General features: G+C 37.6%; 1 protein-coding gene across 1 annotated transcript in view; it reads left to right on the top strand.

Moving 5' to 3' along the window:
• The window catches only part of DOCK3 (dedicator of cytokinesis 3), a gene marked incomplete at its 3' end in the record, with an annotated part of 615,312 nt that overhangs the window by 250,165 nt on the left and 348,786 nt on the right, over positions 1-16,361 (top strand). The window contains exon 5 of the mRNA XM_080804908.1: positions 11,742-11,838. Within this exon, the coding sequence (XP_080661034.1) occupies positions 11,742-11,838 (97 nt within the window). The remainder of the gene's footprint in view (positions 1-11,741; positions 11,839-16,361) is intronic.

The raw sequence follows: 16,361 nt of genomic DNA, 5'->3' as shown, positions 1-16,361 counted from the left end.
TTAGTGTATTTTAAACTTTTTACTGCAATTTATGATTATGTCCCTCCTTTTATACTATTATTTTTGTGCCTTTTTAAATTTATTTATTTATTTAAATGTTTTATTTCTTTTCAGCGTAACAGTATTCATTGTTTTTTTTTTTTTTTTTTTTAATTTTTTATTTATTTTCAGTGTAACAGTATTCATTGTTTTTTCACCACACCCAGTGCTCCATGCAATCTGTGCCCTCCCTAATACCCACCACCTGGTTCCCCCACCCTCCCACCCCGCCCCTTCAAAACCCTCAGGTTGTTTTTCAGAGTCCATAGTCTCTCATGGTTCACCTCCCCTTCCAATTTCCCTCAACTCCCTTCTCCTCTCCATCTACCCTTGTCCTCTATATTATTTGATATGCTCCACCAATAAGTGAAACCATATGATACTTGACTTTCTCTGTTTGACTTATTTCACTCAGCATAATCTCTTCCAGTCCTGTCCATGTTGCTACAAAAGTTGGGTATTCGTCCTTTCTGATGGAGGCATAATACTCCATAGTGTATATGGACCACATCTTCCTTATCCATTCATCCGTTGAAGGGCATCTTGGTTCTTTCCACAGTTTGGCGACCGTGGCCATTGCTGCTATAAACATTGGGGTACAGATGGCCCTTCTTTTCACTACATCTGTATCTTTGGGGTAAATACCCAGCAGTGCAATTGCAGGGTCATAGGGAAGCTCTATTTTTAATTTCCTGAGGAATCTCCACACTGTTCTCCAAAGTGGCTGCACCAGTTTGCATTCCCACCAACAGTGTAAGAGGGTTCCCCTTTCTCCACATCCTCTCCAACACACGTTGTTTCCTGTCTTGCTAATTTTGGCCATTCTAACTGGTGTAAGGTGGTATCTCAATGTGGTTTTGATTTGAATCTCCCTGATGGCTAGTGATGATGAACATTTTTTCATGTGTCTGGTAGCCATTTGTATGTCTTCATTGGAGAAGTGTCTGTTCATATCTTCTGCCCATTTTTTAATATGATTATCTGTTTTGTGTGTGTTGAGTTTGAGGAGTTCTTTATAGATCCTGGATATCAACCTTTTATCTGTACTTTCATTTGCAAATATCTTCTCCCATTCCGTGGGTTGCCTCTTTGTTTTGATGACTGTTTCTTTTGCTGTGCAGAAGCTTTTTATCTTGATGAAGTCCCAGAAGTTCATCTTTGCCTTTATTTCCTTCACCTTTGGAGACATATCTTGAAAGAAGTTGCTATGGCTGATATCAAAGAGGTTACTCCCTATGTTCTCCTCGAGGATTCTGATGGATTCCTGTCTCACGTTGAGGTCTTTTATCCATTTCGAGTTTATCTTTGTGTACGGTGTAAGAGAATGGTCAAGTTTCATTCTTCTACATATAGCTGTCCAGTTTTCCCAGCACCATTTATTGAAGAGACTGTCTTTTTTCCACTGGATATTTTTTCCTGTTTTGTCAAAGATTATTTGACCATAGAGTTGAGGGTCCATATCTGGGCTCTCTACTCTGTTCCACTGGTCCATGTGTCTGTTTTTATGCCAGTACCATGCTGTCTTGGTGATCACAGCTTTGTAGTAAAGCTTGAAATCAGGTAACGTGATGCCACCAGTTTTATTTTTGTTTTTCAACATTTCCTTAGCAATTCGGGGTCTCTTCTGATTCCATACAAATTTTAGTATTATTTGCTCCAGCTCTTTGAAAAATACTGGTGGAATTTTGATTGGAATGGCATTAAAAGTATAGATTGCTCTGGGCAGTATAGACATTTTAACGATGTTTATTCTTCCCATCCAAGAGCATGGAATGGTCTTCCATCTTTTTGTGTCTTCTTCAATTTCTTTTAGGAGTGTTCTGTAGTTCCTCGAGTACAGATCTTTAACCTCTTTGGTTAGGTTTATTCCGAGGTATCTTATGGTTTTTGGTGCTATAGTAAATGGAATCGATTCTCTAATTTGCCTTTCTGAATTTTCATTGTTAGTGTATAAGAAAGCCACTGATTTCTGGACATTGACTTTGTATCCTGCTACATTACTGAATTGCTGTATGAGTTCTAGTAGTTTGGAGGTGGAGTCTTTTGGGTTTTCCATATAAAGAATCATGTCATCTGCGAAGAGAGAGAGTTTGACTTCTTCCTTGCCAATTTGGATACCTTTTATTTCTCTTTGTTGTCTGATTGCTGTTGCTAGGTATTCATTGTTTTTTCACGTCTGTTTTGATTTAGCAAAGAATTTATGTTGGAGAGTCTCCCTATTGTCTCTCATTGTTTTCTATTTCATTAACATGCTTTTTTTTTTTAATTTTTTATTCATTTTCAGCGTAACAGTATTCATTGTTTTTTCACCACACCCAGTGCTCCATACAATCTGTGCCCTCCCTAATACCCACCACCTGGTTCCCCCACCCTCCCACCCCGCCCCTTCAAAACCCTCAGGTTGTTTTTCAGAGTCCATAGTCTCTCATGATTCACCTCCCCTTCCAGTTTCCCTCAACTCCCTTCTCCTCTCCATCTCCCCTTGTCCTCTATATTATTTGTTATGCTCCACAAATAAGTGAAACCATATGATACTTGACTCTCTCTGTTTGACTTATTTCACTCAGCATAATCTCTTCCAGTCCTGTCCATGTTGCTACAAAAGTTGGGTATTCGTCCTTTCTGATGGAGGCATAATACTCCATAGTGTATATGGACCACATCTTCCTTATCCATTCTTCCGTTGAAGGGCATCTTGGCTCTTTCCACAGTTTGGCGACCGTGGCCATTGCTGCTATAAACATTGGGGTACAGATGGCCCTTCTTTTCACTACATCTGTATCTTTGGGGTAAATACCCAGCAGTGCAATTGCAGGGTCATAGGGAAGATCTATTTTTAATTTCCTGAGGAATCTCCACACTGTTCTCCAAAGTGGCTGCACCAGTTTGCATTCCCACCAACAGTGGAAGAGGGTTCCCCTTTCTCCACATCCTCTCCAACACACGTTGTTTCCTGTCTTGCTAATTTTGGCCATTCTAACTGGTGTAAGGTGGTATCTCAATGTGGTTTTGATTTGAATCTCCCTGATGGCTAGTGATGATGAACATTTTTTCATGTGTCTGGTAGCCATTTGTATGTCTTCCTTGGAGAAGTGTCTGTTCATATCTTCTGCCCATTTTTTAATATGATTATCTGTTTTGTGTGTGTTGAGTTTGAGGAGTTCTTTATAGATCCTGGATATCAACCTTTTATCTGTACTGTCATTTGCAAATATCTTCTCCCATTCCGTGGGTTGCCTCTTTGTTTTGATGACTATTTCTTTTGCTGTGCAGAAGCTTTTTATAATTAACATGCTTTAAATTTTCATAAATAATATTTTCTCGTTTCCATTTTTTGTTGACCTCTTTTTTAAAAAATTAAACAATTTTAAAAACTTTTTGTCAGTTTGGACACTTAGTGAATTTATATTTAGTCTGTTCTAATTCTAGAATTGGAGATTATGGAATTCCCTCTGTGTAATACTTTAGCTATATTATACAAGGTTTTATAGTTAGTATATGTTTCCAAATTGATAATCTCTAGAATATTCTCTTTTAGCTTTATAATGTTTTTGTTTTGCTTTTCTGTAATTTGTGGACTGTAGTGTAGGTTAAACCTCATCACCACACCACTCCCTTTAAAAATAGGTGAGAGGGGCACCTGGGTGCCTCAGTGGGTTAAAGCCTCTGCCTTCGGCTCAGGTCATGGTCCCAGGGTCCTGGGATCGAGCCCCAAGTTGGGCTCTCTGCTCAGCGGGGAGCCTGCTTCCTCCTCTATCTCTGCCTGCTTCTCTGCCTACTTGTGATCTCTGTCTGTCAAATAAATAAATAAAATCTTTAAAAAAATAAGAAAAATAAAAATAGGTGAGAAAGGAAGAAGGAAGACAAGAATGAAGTAAAAATTATAAATATATATTATATATATAATAGGAATAATATATAATAGTTGATACAGATACGTTTCTCTACCTGGTTATAGGTATTAATTTTCATTAATTAGCTCCTTTTTTTACTACCAATTTTATGATCTTTTCACTTTAGCTAGTACTGCAGCTAAGCTTTTGAGCCCTTGATAGTTCCGTATGATGAGGGATGATATAGTTTTCTTCATTAGCTTTTACCACAGAGTATGCAGTTATTAGGATCCTCCTTGTGGATCCCTTTGATTCCATCTGTGCTTTTCCCCACTTCTGCATGCTGCAATAAACCTGTTTCTTCTTTGAGGACTAACAAAATTTAAACACAACAGCCAATACCTAAACAGCCTTTCCCCCACCGCCACACATGCAGTGCAGGAAGAACCTAAAACTGAAATGGCCTCATGGTAATCTCAGATTCAGTGTAATTGAATCATGTTCTCATCTGGTTTATTCATGTTTCCCTTAGATTCTAAGTCAGCAGTCAAAAGTCCTCAAGAGATTGGAACCTAAAATTTTGCAAGTGAGTCATCAGGTTTGAGAGTGAGAAGTGCCCCCTCCATCACTACCTCTTCTTTCTCAACCTACGTATTCTGTCTTTGGGAGAAACATAGGTATATTGGTTCTTGGTTTAGAGCATTTATCAAATCATGTGAATAGTACCCCAGTCTTTAAAAAGAAAGATAGTGAATTCTTTTAGAGTTCACTCTAAAAAGTGAACTGTATAGAATATAGAATATATTCTACACAGTCCAGTGTTCTGGGTGATGAAGTAATTGGTAGTATCAGTGAATCCTGTGGACACCAGTCTATTATTTTACTTCTTTTATTTCAAGTGATGTCCTTGCTCATATTTGAATTTTATACACATTAACATGATGACAAATAAGGTATTCAGTAGTCTACTGAAGGTCATTTTTCCAGAGATAAAGATAGAGAAACAAATACTATCCCTTTTATGATGAATGGAGTCCAGTGTAATAAACTTGCCAAATTGTGTTGGCTAATCCACTTGGATATGGTACTATGTTACAGTCTCAACATTACCCAATGCTACTGTCGCATTCTGATTCAACAGTTGTTGTACCAGATCAGTCTTTATGAGTGAAAGTCCATGGAGTTAAGCCTGTGATAGCTGCAGTGCCTTTTACCACATTCATTGTGGGAAAGCTGGGGAAGGAAACAGATTGAATTCATGGGACACTGGGGTTGGGAATAAAGGTCATAAAGAAAATTGGCTTCCTTTGAAAGATAACTAATTTAGGTGAGCCAATCTATAAGCCTTTAAGGAAGGCAAGGACACCCTCTTCAGTAGAGAAGGAGGGCCTTTTTCTACTGCAAAGTGTTCAGTAAGGGTGACACTTAGGTCCTTTTAAGTTGTCCAGTGTTATACTTTTATCTCTACTATTCTTTCCAAGTCAGTAGCCAGCCTTTTATCTTAATATTTATGGAAAAGCCTTAAATTCAACTGACCTTGCAATTTAGCAATCAATAGGATCAAAACTAAAGTTTGGTTTTGGGCTTAGAGTGCCAAAACTGAAAGAAAAGATTACTCTGAACACTTATTTTTAAAAATTTATTTATTTATTTGAGAGAGAGTGAGAGCAAGTGAAAGGAAGTGAAGAGAGGGGCAGAGGGAAAGAATGAAAGAAGCAGACTCCACGCTGAGCATGGAGCCTAATTCGGGGCTCAATCCCATGACCCTGAGATCATGACCTGAGCTGAAATCCAGAGTCAGAGGCTTAACCAACTGAACCACCAACCACCCTATCTAAAATCTTATGCAGAACATCAATAAAGTGAGCATTTAGCTTTCTGCAGTCCTGGTTTTGTGACTAGAGATGATCCTTCCAATTAGATGCTACAAAATAAATCAAATCATCTGTTCTGTCCATTCCTCATCTGCTAGATTTACTTAGCTCTTAGTTTTAAATAGAGTTAAAGGGAGACTCAGTAAGTCAGCAGTACCCAGAAGATTTCTTGCTTTTGATCATGTAGGCCAAGACATCCTTTTATCCTTGCCCCCCACTTTTTTTTTTTTTTTGGCCTTTGATATCATTGTTGGTCTGTTTAGCAAACTACTCTCAAACTCAACCTCAGACTTTGCTTATAGTTGTATGGATTTCTATTGCATGTATTCTAGGAACCTTGTCATTACTGTCACTACAGCTGGTTGGGGATTTGAGGACTTGGAATGGTTAGACAGATGAGAGAGGGAATAGGAAGGGAATCATGATGTAATGTAATGATGCTCATGATGGAAATATTGGAAGAATTATTGATAATCAGCTGCCAAAGAACAATATGAAGGACTTGAGCATCTCAAGGTCTATGGGGTGGAGTTGTGCATTGTACAGCACTAGACAGCTGAGAGAGAGACGGGCAAGTTTATATCCTAACTTGTCACAGCATGACATGGAAAAAAGTAGGGACTTTTATATGATTATGCTTTCTTTCTTATATTACTTCAGTGTCTTCTAACTGCTCTCCCTCTTCTACCCATGTCCCCTTACAGTTTATTCTTGACGTAGCTGCCAGAGTAATTTAAAAAAAAAACTCATGATGTACTGTATGGTGACTAACATAACACAATAAAAAATAAAAATAATAAAAATTAAAAATAGAAGTTAGATCATGTTACTCCTGTGTTTAAAACTTTCCAGTGGCTCCTTTCTCACTCAGGGTAAAAACCAAAGTTCTTAGAAAGGTTTACCAGTTTATATGACCTGACTTCACTCCTTCTACTCTACCTATTTCTCATTTGGCTTCAATTACATTGGCTTCCTTGCTTTTATTCAAACATATGAGGTATGCTCCTGCCTTAAGGTTTTTTTCCATGCTGTTTCCTATGCTTGGAGTACTGTGCCTGGCTAAGACTCTGTCACTTCCTTCAGGTCTTCTGTCAGATCTCAGTGAGACCTATCCTAACTACCATATTTAATTCTGCCTCCTCCAGTCCCTCACCATCTTAAAACTGAATGCTTCCATAGGACTGCTGCCTCAGGAAACTGACTGTAGCTTCCACCAAGTTGGTTTCCTTGTAGTCTCTGCTGCTTTGGGTAATGCTTTTCCTTTCTAAATCTGGGGTAGATGGAGCTCAGGTTATAAGCCTGTACCATAGTCAGAGAGAAGCTGAGAAATCAAGTACCTGTTATTTTCTGCTTATGTAGTGGAAGGCAACTCTGTCTCTACATTTGGGTTTTTTTCAAATGAAGGGGGGTTACAATGCTGGAGAGCTAAGGAAAAGAAAATCACAGTTTTCTCTAACGCTGCAGTTCTTTTCTCCTGGGAATCCTGTTAAGAGTAGTTTGGAATTCTTTCACTTCTCACTCATGTCTCTTAAGTACTCTTTCATACTTTGGGTTACTTTTTTGCTCTGCCCTACATTCTAGAGTGATTTTTTTCATTATTACCTTGCTACTTATTTTCTCTTGAACTCTGTCCAGCATGTATCCTTTCTGTTGAGGTTTGTTATTTTTTTCCACTACTATTATTTTTTGACATCTTAAAAGTAGTGGTAAAATATTCATAACAAAGAAGTTAACATTTTAAAAAAGATTTTATTTGTTTATTTGACAGAGAGATCACAAGTAGGCAGAGAAGCAGGCAGATAGAGAGAGGGGGAAGCAAGCTCCCTGCCAAGCAAAGAGCCCGATGTGGGGCTCGATCCCAGGACCCCAGGGTTATGACCTGAGCTGAAGGCAGAGGCTTTAACTGAGCCACCCAGGCACCCCCCCAAAAGTTAACATTTTAACCGTTCTAAAGAGTATAATCCAGTGGAATTAAGTATATTCATAGTGTTGTGCAGCCTTCATGAGTATTCAATTCCAGAATTTTTCATCATCCCAAACAGGGACTCTTGTACCTCTTAAACAGGTAACTCCCATTTTTCCCTTCCTTCAGTCCCTGAGAATTGTTCTTCTTTCTAGCTCTCTATCTCTACATAAATATTTCTATCTATCTGTGAATTTTCCTATTCTATGTACCTCATGTGATGGAATCATGCAATATTTGCCCTTTTGTGTCTGGCTTATTTTACTTAGCATAGTGTTTTCAAAGCTCATCCATGTTGTAGCATGTATCAAAATTTCATTTATTTTAGGGTGCCAGGGTGGCTCATTTCGTTGATTGTCTGCCTTCAGCTCAGGTCATGATCCTGGGGTCCTGGGATCAAGTCCCGCATCAGGCTCCCTGCTCTGCTCGGAGCCTGCTTCTTGACCTCTGCCCCTCTGTCTCATGAATAAATAAATAAAATCTTTTAAAAAGATTTCATTTATTTTAAATGTTGAATAATATTCCGTTATATATGCATGTTACATTTCATTCTAATCAGTCATCAATGGACACTTTGTTCATAATACTTTTCTTTTGGAAAATTTCTAGTTAGTTCTTTTGCATATTCATTGGCTCTTGTTTTATTTGTGCTTGCTTGTGTTTCATACTTTTCCTTTTTTAAATGGAAGTTACTCATTTCTTTAAACATTTTAAAGATATAAAAATGTTTGTCAGACTTCTAAAATTCTGAAAAGATTTTTAAAAGATTATTTTAAAATCTTGATCATTATATTTTCATATGTTTTAGAATTTTGATTTTTAGAAGTGAGAGATTTTGTTTTTCCCTTCCTTTTCTCCCTCTGAGCACATCTGTCTAGTGCTTTTACAGATACCTCTGCCTGCTCCCAAGGCCCCATGTGGAACAAAGTGCTACAAGAGCATTTTAGATCTCCTTCTCCATAGCTATACTGGGGCTTTGACAAATCCTGACCTTAGACTGAAGGGAGGAAGGGACTGCTTTAGGCCCAATCTCTTTAGCCCTAGAGCTTGCTAAAAGCCATAGTTCCCAGTGATGTACAGTAGCAGGTTTTTTTTGTTGTTGTTGTTGTTTTGTTTTTTTGGTTTTTTTTACTTGGCCTGTTGGACAATATGTTTGTAATAATACTATATCTGAATTTTAAAAGTTTTTAGGATATTGATTGTGTATTATGATTTAAGAAAAATAAGTCCGTTTTAGTTTCAACTTAGATTAGTTAAATTGCGGTGAGTCCAAAGCCTTACAATTTTAAAATAGGAACATTGCAAATTTCCCATAGATCTCCCTATTTAAAATAGCTGAACATATAATAGATGAAACTTTCCACTTTATACCATACATCATTTCTGTGTTAATTCTACTAAAACACGACACTCTTATAACATGTCCCATGACTCTTTCCATAGGGTCAAATTTAAATCTCTTATCCCTGCCTTGACAACATCTTTCTGTCTTTTCAGTTTCCCATGTTTTCAACATGAAGCCTCTTTAATACTTCTTGCTCATTATTTTTTCTGTACCTTTCTTCATAGCTTATTAGAGCCTCTCTATCCATCTCTTTGCCTTTCAAAGCTAAGCTTTCTTTAGGAACATCACTTCCTTCATGAAGCTCTATCTGATCACCAGGTAAAAGTGAACCTTTCCCTTCCAAGCTGCATTAGAACTTACAGTTGATGTCACACAGCACCTATTTGTGCTTTACATTTAAGTTTTGTTATTAGGATTGTGATCTCCCTGATTGTTTCTATAAATCTCCTAATTATCTTTGTAGCACTCTTAATACATAGTATATAAAAATAATTTCAGAAATTGATGTTTATACTAGTTATCCAGTAGTTTGAAGAAATAAAGGATATCTTCTCATTCATTTTTGTCTGGCAGGTCATTAAGACTTACTCTTTTCCAGATCTGGCTTTTGCCATTGGCTTACTCTCCATCTGAGAAGTTCAATATGACTTACTGTGTTTTTAAAAAATTAAAGTAAACCATTCATTTCAAAACTATTATAGTAGTACTTGAAATAATTGGTAAAGTTGAATCTAGGAATTACTACCTTGGATGCTCTTGGCACAAGGAAAAAAATGTATCACACTTTACTCTTAACAAGCACTTGATGAAAACTTTAATTTTAATGAGCTTATAAATTTGATGAATATGGATAGTGCTCTGAAATCAGTCCGAGAAGATTGTTTTCATCTGCTGGAATAAAGCAGACAAAATAAAACAATAACGCTATAAAAAGTCATCAAGTAACATATATTCATTGACAGTCAATATTAATGCACTGAGTCATCTCTGAATGGTGGTTTGTCAGCTTCTTCCTGTGCAAAGACATAATACATAATGCAAATTTTGTGAAATAAAGTTCTTTTGCTTTCCAAGTTGTTGGCTCTGGCTAACAAATAAGAATTATTGTGTTTCAATCACTTTAGCATACCAGTATATAAATTTTTAGTCCAGAGAGTATTTCATTATCTCTCACAATTGGCATAGACATTGTAAAAATATTCAGTCATGCCCGTACTTTGAACAACCTTTCAATACCTTTCATTCATTTTACTTGAGTTAAGATCTGGGATGTTTAGTATCATTTGAAAAGGCCCTGTGAGAGCTGGCCTCAGTGTTACCAGCCTTTCTTATTTTTTTTTAATTTATTTTTATTTTTTCAGTGTTTCAAGATTCATTGTTTATGCACCACACCCAGTGCTCCATGCAATACATGCCTTCCATAATACCCACCACCAGGCTCACCTAACCCCCCAACCCCTCCCCTCCAAAACCCTCAGTTTGTTTCTCAGAGTCCAGCCTTTTTAAAGTTCTTGTTTATGTGAAATTCTTTCCCATTTCAGTGGCTTCTTGTATACTGTTTCCTCTGCAGGTGGCACCATACCTGTTTCTCTTCCTCCCTACACACATTTCTTGTCATGAACTTTTTGCATCTTTTGGACCTTAACACTTGTTTAGAGAAGATTTCACTGATCCCTTTTCTTTTTAAATCATGTTCCCCAGTTAAAATCACTGATTTTACACTCTAATTTCCTTCTTAGATTCATCACTGTTCATATCTTGTGTTGTGATTATTTGTTGATTCTCTGTCCAGAGCAAGAGCTCTCTGAAGATAGGGACACTGTCCACTTTTGTTCACTGATAAATCCTTGGCAATTTAACACAGGGACTGGCACCATAGTAGATGCTGCTTATGGAGTAGACTGAGGGAATCCCCGTAACTTTCTGATCCTTAGGAGGATCAGAATTCCTCTACCAGAACCAGAATTCCTCTACTGACACAATTTTCTAAGAAAGCACAATACTAATATGAGGGAGAGTTTATAAAATGTTTCAAAAACCAGTGTCTGGGTTCCCTCCCTCCCCCATTTCCATTAGATCTTTTATGTCAAGATCATGAGCTAATTTGCATTACCAGTAAATGTTAAAGGACACAAATAATTTAAAAAATTAATTTAAGCAAGACATGGGCAATATATGGTCTTTCTTTAAAGAAAAAGGCTCAAAATGGTCTTTTAAAGAGTCTGTTTTAAAGACAGTATTTCTGGGGCGCCTGGGTGGCTCAGTGGGTTAAACCTCTGCCTTCGGCTCAGGTCATGATCCCAGGGTCCTGGGATTGAGCCCCGCATCAGGCTCTCTGCTCAGCAAGGAGCCTGCTTCCCCTCCTTCTCTCTCTGCCTTCCTCTCTGCCTACTTGTGCTCTCTGTCTGCCAAATAAATAAATAAAAATATTAAAAAAAATAAAGCCAGTATTTCTAAAAGTAAAATTAAGGAATTACGTAGCAAAACTCAGGTGTTTTTTTCATGAATTCAGTTCATTTACATAACTGCACTATATTATGGCAAAAGAATCTTCAATCAGTTGGTTATAGCTCTCCTTTATGTTTGCATGAACTTAACTTTGAGTTGTACACATTGAAAACGTCAGTAGATAGGATTCTGGTATTTTATCAAAGATAATGTGGCTGTTGTTGTGGCTCTGGTTCTAGGCAGTATGAAACTGTGGTTCCACTTGAAGATTCTATTGTGACTGAGGTTACAGCAACTCTACAGGAATGGGCCAGTCTGTGGAAACAACTCTATGTGGTAAGTATTTATAATTGGCTTACTAGATCGTTAAAGTTCCATTAGAAAAGTGAAAAAAATTATCTTACATATGCCAATTACAAATTTTTAGACTTCTGAATATTTGCAACTTTTCAAAGTATGTTCCTAATATTAACTGAAACATAGTACACTGAGTGTTGTTCAGTCTGAAGAGAGCACATTATTCATATGCCTCCAGTCCCTCTACCCTATCCCAGTCAGTAGAATAACATTAGGGATTTTAGCTGTCTTACTCACTGCTGTCGTCTGAGAAGCTTTCATAAAAGAGGTGTTTCCTAAATGAATGAACAAACTTAAGAGTTTCATTGTGAACATAAAGGTGAGTAAAGGCCAAGAAGTTTTATCAACAGATTCTTATAGTCACTAAGCTTAAAGGATATGCCATATAGGACATGGTTTGCTAAGCCCACAATTAATAGAAAGGTTAATAAAAAACGTGGTCCATGTCCTCTGGAAACTTAGAGTAGAGAGCGATAAGACACAAAATCTGGGCTGGAAATAAGTGACAAGGTTTGGGTTCTGTTATTTCATCAAGATGGAATAGGCACATTCTGTTATACTCCTCTTACTAATTACAACAAAAATCCTGGACAAAACTCGTACGTCATCTACCAGAAAACTTTGAAAGTAAAGGAAAAGAAAGTGGAGTGACTAAGGACCTTTGAACTCAAGGACTGAATGAATTCCCAGATTGTTTTTTCTTGCCTCCCATAGACTATGGCTCGGGCTCTAGAGAAGCCCACCACCTGGAAATACTAATAGGTGCAAACAAAAAAGCATCCAAAAAAACCCTTTTTAGGCAAAGGATGGTGCAGCAAGACAGAAACCTTTTTCCTCCACATCGGACGGGGTGCAGACATAACAAGATTTGAGTGAGGCACATGTCATACAACTGTGTGAGCACCCTATCTTCATGCTTATGAACTATAAAAGGATCAAGACAGAAACCCTTTAAGTTATCCTTTCTGTTCTCTACAGAACATTGCAATAAAAGCTGCACTCCCTTGTATCCACCCAAACAGGCATTACAATAGTGGAACTGGTGACCAGAACTCCCATCTTACATACCCACTTTTCCTCACACCTGCAGTAACAAGATGTCCCTCTCCAGTGGAGCCTCAGGCCAAACTCTTGACTTCTACCCCTCCCCACTTCAGTAATGAGGCAGTGCCTCTCTTCAGTGGGGCCTGCAGGAGGATTCTGACTGCAACTTCACCCAGCACTTGCAAGGTGGCACCTTCCCCAGCAGAGCCTGTGGGTGGGACTCTGGAGTTTACAACTTCCCAGTGTTAACAAGGTGATGCCCTTATTTTGCAGAATTCTGTGGACTTCCTCCTGTGCTCTAAAGTAAGGAAGAAGCATCCCTCTACAGAGGATCCTGTGGTTAGAACTCTTGATTTCCACTTCCCTTGTAATAATAAGTGGGTACCTCTCCAGCTGAACCTGTAGGCAGGACTGACTCTCACCCCCTCCCCATTAATGAGACAGTACCCCTCTCTAGCATACGATGTGAAGAGTACCCTGTTTTTCATCCTTGTCCTGCTGAAATGAGGCAGTGCTTCTCTCCACCCAAATCCATGCTGGGTATAAGTAAAGTGGAGTTCTGCTATCTAGGTAACACACTAATGGGGGAAACCAGGAGAGCACTGGAAGGACTTTATATACTAAACTGACATTTAATTACAGCCCACAAAAGTAAGCCTACGATTGCATTCTGAACTGAAGCAGATTGACCGCCTGTTAAAGTAGAAGATTTAAATAGGAATCAGAATGTCATAGGATAATACTTAAAATGTCCAGTATACAGACCAAATTTATTTCACATATGAAAAATCAGGAAAATCTCAACTCTAATAAAATAAGATAATCAACAGATGCCAATTTTGAAATGACACAGATGTTGGAATCATCAGCAAGGATCTTAAAGCTGTTTTTGTAAAATTGCTACACCAAGCAATTAGAGACACTCTTGAAACAAATGAAAACATAGTAAACTGGAGCAATAGAAGTAGAAAACATAAAGAATCCAATGAAAATTTTAGAACTGAAAAATACAGTAACGAAAATTTAAAAATTATTAGATAGGCTCAATAGCAGCATGGAAGAAACAGAGGAAGGAATTAGTGAACTTAAAGATGGATCAGTAGAAATTATTCAATCTGAATAATGGAGAGAAACTAAATGGAAAAGTAAGCTTAGCCTCAGAGACCTGGGGGTCAACAATAAAAGATCTAGTATTTGAGGCATTAGAGCACTAGACAGAAAGGACAGAATGTGGACCTAAAATTTTTTTGAAGACGTAATAGTTTAAATCTTCCCAAATTTGGCAAAAGACTTAAGTCTACAGACTCAAGAAGCTGAGTGAATTCCAAACAAGATAAACCTAAAGAAATCCATGCATAGTCACATTGTTGTTAAACTTCTGAAAATTAAAACAAAAGATAAAAATCTTTATATATATGCACTGTTGTATTTATGTATTTAAAATACATATATATGTTGCATATCATATATATGTATTGTAAAATTTTATGTATTTTTAAATTTCAATTTAATTAATATATAGTGTTAGATTGGTTTCAGATGTATAAGATAGTGATACAATAATTCTATACATTACTCTGTGCTTATCATAAGTGCACTCTTTTTTTCATGTTTTTTAAAAAAATTGTTTAAATTTTACTCAGCTAACATACATTGCAATATTGGTTTCTGGTGTAGAATTCATCTCTTATATACAATACCTAGTGCTCATCAGCACAACTGCCCTCTCTAATACCCATCACGCATCTAGCCCATCTCCTACCCACCTCTCTTCATCAGTTCTCAGTTTGTTCTCTCTCATTAAGAGTCTCTTATGGCTTGTTTCCCTCTCTCTTTTTTTTCTTTTCCCCTTCCCATATGTTCATCTGTTTTATTTCCCTTAAATTCCACATATGAGTGAAGTCATATGGTATCTGTCTTTCTCTGACTAACTTATTTCACTTACCATAATACACTCTAGCTCCATCCATGTCATTGCAAATGGCGAGATTTCATTCTTTGTGATGGCTGAGTAATATTCCATTGTGTCTATGTGTGTGTACACACACATACACCATATGTTCTTTATCCATTCATCATTCAATGGATATTTGGGCTCTATCCGTAGTTTGGATATTATTGATAGTGCTGCTATAAACCTCAGGGCACATGTACCCCTCTGAATCAGTATTTTTGTATCCTTTGGATAAATACCTAGTAGTGCAGATGCTAGATCATAGGGCATTTCTATTTTTAACTTTTTGAGGAACCTCCAAACTGTTCTCCAGAGTGGTTGTATCAGTTTGCATTCCCAAACAACAGTGCAAAAAGGTTCCCTTTTCTCTGCATCCTTGCCAACACCTGTTATTTCTTGTGTTGTTAATTTTAGCTATTCTGAGAGGTGTGAGGTGGTATCTGATTGTGGTTTAGATTTGTATTTTCTTTTTTTTTTTAATTTAATTTTATTTTTCAGTGTTCCAAGATTCATTGTTTATGCACCAGACCCAGTGCTCTGTGCAATATGTGCCCTCCTTAATACCTACCACCAGGCTCACCTAACGCCCCACCCCTCTCTCCCCTCCAAAACCCTCAGTTTGTTTCTCAGAGTCCACAGTCTCTCGTGGTTCATCTCCCCCTCCGTTTCCCCCCAATTCACTTTTCCTTTCCTTCTCCTAATGTCCTCCTAGTTATTCCTTATGCTCCACAAGTAAGTGAAACCATATGGTAATTGACTCTCTCTGCTTGACTTATTTCACTCAGCATAATCTCTTCCAGTCCTGTCCATGTTGATACAAAAGTTGGGTATTCATCCTTTCTGATGGATGCATTATATTCCATTGTATATATGGACCATATCTTCTCTATCCATTCGTCTGTTGAAGGGCATCTTGGCTCTTTCCACAATTTGATGATTGTGGCCATTGCTTCTATGAACATTGGGGTACAGATGGCCCTTCTTTTCAGTACATCTCTATCTTTGGGGTAAATACCCAGTAGTGCAATTGCTGGGTCATAGGGTAGCTCTATTTTTAATTTCTTAAGGAATCTCTACACTGATTTCCAAATTGGCTGCACCAACTTGCATTCCCACCAACAGTGTAACAAGACAGTAAACAACAAGTGTAGGAGAGGATGTGGAGAAAGGGGAACACTTGATTTGTATTTTCTTGATAATGAGTGATATTGAGCATCTTTTCATGTGTCTGTTGGCCATCTGATGTCTTATTTGGAAAAGTGTCTAGATAAGTGCACTCTTAATCCTCTTCACCTATTTGACCTATCCCCCTACCCACTAAAGGAAAAAATCTTGAAAGGGAAATGACACATTACTGGTGTAATTTGACAATTTGAATGACAACAGATTTCTCATAAGAAACTATGGAAGATGCAAGGAGGTGGCCCAACATTTTTTGACCACTGAAAGAAAAAACCTGATGTTACCCCAGATTTGTGTATCCAGGAGAAATATACTTCAGGAA

This window comes from Martes martes, assembly GCF_963455335.1.
Source record: "Martes martes genome assembly, chromosome: 1".
Taxonomy (NCBI): Eukaryota; Metazoa; Chordata; class Mammalia; order Carnivora; family Mustelidae; genus Martes; species Martes martes.
Note: the sequence above shows the minus strand (reverse complement) of the source record. Positions and strands in the feature narration are given on the sequence as shown.